Source organism: Egretta garzetta, unplaced genomic scaffold (assembly GCF_000687185.1).
Source record: "Egretta garzetta isolate BGI_Z169 unplaced genomic scaffold, ASM68718v1 scaffold204, whole genome shotgun sequence".
In the NCBI taxonomy this organism is placed as follows: domain Eukaryota; kingdom Metazoa; phylum Chordata; class Aves; order Pelecaniformes; family Ardeidae; genus Egretta; species Egretta garzetta.
Genome location: NW_009259424.1, coordinates 193,745 through 197,825, shown reverse-complemented (window position 1 = coordinate 197,825; position 4,081 = coordinate 193,745). Strand labels below are relative to the sequence as shown.

The following is a 4,081-nucleotide window of genomic DNA, read 5'->3' as shown; positions in this document are numbered from 1 at the left end:
CCAGAGAAGGAGGTAGAAGAGGAAGTTTTTCCTCATATTCAGCTGAAACCTCTTATGTTTCAGTTTGTGCCCATTGCCCCTTGTCCTGTCACTGGGCACCACTGAGAAGGGTCTGGCTCCATCCTCATGACACCCACCCTTGAGATATTTGTACGTGGTGATGAGATCCCCTCTCTTAGTCTTCTCCAGGCTGAACAAGCCCAGCTCCCTCAGCCTTTCCTCACAGGGGAGATGCTCCAGTCCCCTCCTCATCTTTGTAGCCCTCCTCTGGACTCTCTCTAGGAGTTCCTCATCTTTCCTGAACTGGGGAGCCCAGAACTGGACCCAGTGCTCCAGGTGGGGTCCACCAGGGCAGAGCAGAGGGGGAGGAGAACCTCCCTCGACCTCTCGGTGTAAGCTTCCCAGAATTAAACTCTTGCTTTTGGGACTCTCTGGTCTGGTTTCCCCACCACCAGCTAGCCAAGGCGAGCGCAGCTTGCAGGTGTGGGGGCTCTGTGGTACCTGCGCAAATCCCCCGAGACCTAACGTGCTTTTCTCTTCTCCTCCGCAGGCAGAGGAGGGCTTCAGAACTGCACGTTTCATACTGCCACCAGCAAAGGTAAAGGGGGAAAAAAAACCCCAAAAAACCAACCCCAACCCCTCTCCATCCCAGAATGCTCACCATCCTGGCCATTGCATTTCGCTGGGGATGGCCACATGCTGTAAACACGCCGCTGCCCAAATGCAACCTCGCGGCCGAGTGCTGGGGGGGCGATTTCTGCCGCTGGCCCCATGGGGACAGGCATGCCCTCGGGCTGCGGGCAGGGCAGCCTCCTCTGGCCCACGGTTCCATGTCACCCATTTGTGGCTGTCCTGATGCCTGTGGTGACCATTCACCCCGCGGTTATAAAGCACCTCAGCCCCCCTCCCAAACCACTATGGGGGGGATTTAGCAGCCGCTGCCACGAGCAGATGGGGAGGGGCAGGAAGGCGAAGACGCGCGGGAACCTCTTGCAGCAGCCCACTCCCGAGCCCGTGCCACCTCTCCCCGGGCAGAGATGCTGTAGCAGGGGAAACCCAAATCTTGCTTGAGCGCTCAGCCGACGTGAGGCTGCCCCGGCGCCGTGTCTGGACGCTGGAGGTGCCCCCACTTTGCTTTGCAGGTGGTTTCTCCGAGGGTCGCTCTGTCAGCCCCTGTTTGCTGGCTGCTAAACGGGCAGATTTGGCTAAAATCAGTCTGCAGCCGATGGGGGCCAGCCCAGCCAGAGGGAACGGAGCCATCCTCCCCACGAGCAGTCTCAGACCCTCAGTCCCAAAGGCTGGGATAACCTATCCTGCCAGGCAAAAAAGGGGAAAAAAAAAATCCCCCCCACCCCCTGCCAAGCACACGCAGAGCGAGAGGCTGCTTGCCCAGATGGATGCACAGGAGAGAAGAGCTCGAACCGAACCTGCCCTTCGTTTTGGCAGCCCTTGACCCTGCTGCAAGCCATCCCACACGGACCTTGATGGCCACAGGCATGCCCAAGGGCTGCCGGCCATTCCGGTGGGCCTTTCTGCTGACTTCCAAGGCCTTTCACCAGGGTCCCTGCTTCTCTCCTCATATCTACAAGACCCAAGAAAGACCTTGGGATGTCCTCCAGCAATGAAGGACTTTGGTCAAGGTCCTAACCCGATGCCTCAGAGCTTATCTCCGCAGCTGGGAATGCATCCCGGTGCGAATCCCGCTAGGAGCGGACCCCCTGTGCGTGCGGGAGCCACGTTGCATCAGGCGTGGGGCAATGCCGCGGTGTTGCCCCGTACTTCTCCTACGGCTCGAGGAAACCAAGGGAACCCTCCCCACCGCCCGCTCCAGCTCTGCCCTCTTCTGTTGCAGATATCATTTTTTGACGGGCGCCTGCATCGTGGGCATCCTCTGCCTGCCCCTCATCTTGCTCCTGATTTACAAGCAGAGACAAGCGGTCAGCAGCAGACGTACGTACCCTCCCCTCGCCACCCATCTCACCTCCCGGGCCGCCTTGGTGGGGCCTTTGTGGGATGGGACGTGTCCCGCCCGGGGTCAGTGGGTTTGGCAGCCCCCTGTCCCACGGGCACCGTGCGAGGTGGCCCAAAGACAGGTCCCTGCTGGGTGCCTCCTGCAAAGCAGTGCTGGGATGGGCTGAGCGTGCAGGAGTGTGGGGTAGGAGAGGGACCTGCGATGCCTGCAGGGCACCCTGGCAGCGTTTGGGGGGGCACTGGGGCCGCAGAGGTGCTACCCGGCCCCCTCCCCACTGAGCCCTTTCCTCCCCATCCACTGGGAGAGCCGGCTCATTTACTCATCCCTCCCTCCACCGCGCAGCCGAAACGGCACCTTTGCCTCTCGAGTGATTGAAAAAGCATTATTTGTGCTTTTGCCCACCTCTGTTTTTCAAAAGACCCCTTGCATTTCTAACTACGGCAATAAGGACTGCAGCCAGCCACCCCACTCCCCGCTAGAAAAATCAGGCAGCGCCGCGGTGCTGCCGGCTGCCGGCTCCCGCCCGTGCTCGGCTGGCAGCGATTTTGGTAATCAAGCAGAAAGGGGCACCACCTGAACCGGCAGAGCCATTTCGTCAGGCCCCGGGGGCAAGCCAGGGGCCCTGCGGTTTCTCTCACCGAGCTCAGTGGGCGGCTGGGTGGCTCTGAGCAAACCCTTTGGAGAAGTGGTTCTTGCAGCAGCAGTGGATACGGTGTCAGCCACAAGCAACAGGAACTGTGCTTTCGATATCCAGCTGAAAAGACTGCCCGCGTGCCTTCATGCATCCGTGGTGCCGGGGCACAGCTCCCTCCCTGTGCTGCAAAGCATCACCTGGATGCTGTTTCACCCAAGAGTGAAGGCAAAATCTAGGGGGGGACTTGCTTCTGGGGTGTCTCCAGAGAAGCACAGGTTGTTACTGGCATTGCAAGAGAAAATAAGGTGGACCAGCTTAGCTACAGGTTGTTTCCACCGTGTGCTTTCTGTTGGCGTGGTCTGGGCCAAAAGCCCCGCATCCCGGCTGGGGATGCTCGGCATCCAGCACAGCCGGGCGGCACGGGCTGCGGGATCTGCTGTGGCTGTGGCAAAGGGGATGAAGAAATAAATAGCAGGGTGCTGCCCAGGTGAATGCAGGGGCAGCCAAGCACCAGGGCGGTGTTTTGCAGAGCCCTGGGAGGGCGTCCCGGGCGGGTGGTGGGAGCATCCAGGCACGAGCGGGGCCAGGCTGCATCCCGGGCAGCGCCGCGGGACCTTGCCTTGCCCCGCGCTGGTGGAAGGGGCTCCTTCCCCCTTCTTCGGGGCTTGCAGTTTCGAGCAGGGAGGAGGCTGGGCTGGGGAGTGAGGCGGGAGATGCGGAAAGGGAGCTGGCAGCGGGTCTGGGTGTGACGCTGGGCATCACGCTGCCAGCACACACGCCAACTGTTTTGTCTTTGGCAGGTGCCCACGAGCTCGTCAGAATGGAGAGGTGAGGAAACCCGCATGCTTCCAGCTCCCCCTGACCTCCTCACCCCCCCTCTGCCTGCACCCTGGACCCCACAAGGCTCTCGTCCTCTCCTCCCCTCCCCTGGAAGCTGGAGCGCATCCTCGCTGGGCAGAGGGAGGGGGATGCTGGCAGCACCCACACTCAGGGTTCTGCCCCTTTCCGAGCAGCCGCTGTTCCTCTTCCCTCCCTCCAAATGGGAAGTGCCTCCTTTCTTTCTGCCTGTGCCAAGGGCACGTGTGTCCCCACGCCCCCGGGGAGCTCAGAGAACCAGACAATCGTTAAGGTTGGAAAAGACCTTTAAGATCATCAAGTCCAAACGTCAACCCAACACCACCATGCCTACTAAACTATGTCCCCAAGTGCCACCTCTACATGTTTTTTGAACACCCCCAGGGGTGGGGACTCGACCCCTTCCCTGGGCAGCCCCTTCCAGTGCCTGACAGCCCCAAGGGGAAGGAATTGTTCCCCATGGCCAACCTAACTCTGCCCTGGCACAATTTGAGGCTGTTTCCCCTCGTCCCATCGCTGGTTCCCTGGGAGCAGAGCCCGACCCCCCCGGCTCCCCCCTCCTCTCAGGCAGTTGTAGGGAGCGATGAGGGCTCCCCTCAGCCTCCTCTGCTCCAGGCTGA

The 4,081-nt window shown here is 60.8% G+C and overlaps 2 protein-coding genes across 3 annotated transcripts in view; one reads left to right on the top strand and one right to left on the bottom strand.

Moving 5' to 3' along the window:
* The window catches only part of VSIR (V-set immunoregulatory receptor), a 6,610-nt gene extending 5,882 nt beyond the window's left edge, over positions 1-728 (top strand). The window contains exon 3 of one of the 2 annotated variants that reach the window (XM_035892556.1): positions 551-728. In XM_035892556.1, the coding sequence (XP_035748449.1) occupies positions 551-705 (155 nt within the window). In that variant the 3' untranslated portion in view covers positions 706-728. The remainder of the gene's footprint in view (positions 1-550) is intronic. The other variant, XM_035892557.1, reaches the window with a different exon arrangement.
* CDH23 (cadherin related 23) overlaps positions 1-4,081 on the bottom strand; it is a gene marked incomplete at its 5' end in the record, with an annotated part of 196,107 nt that overhangs the window by 28,176 nt on the left and 163,850 nt on the right.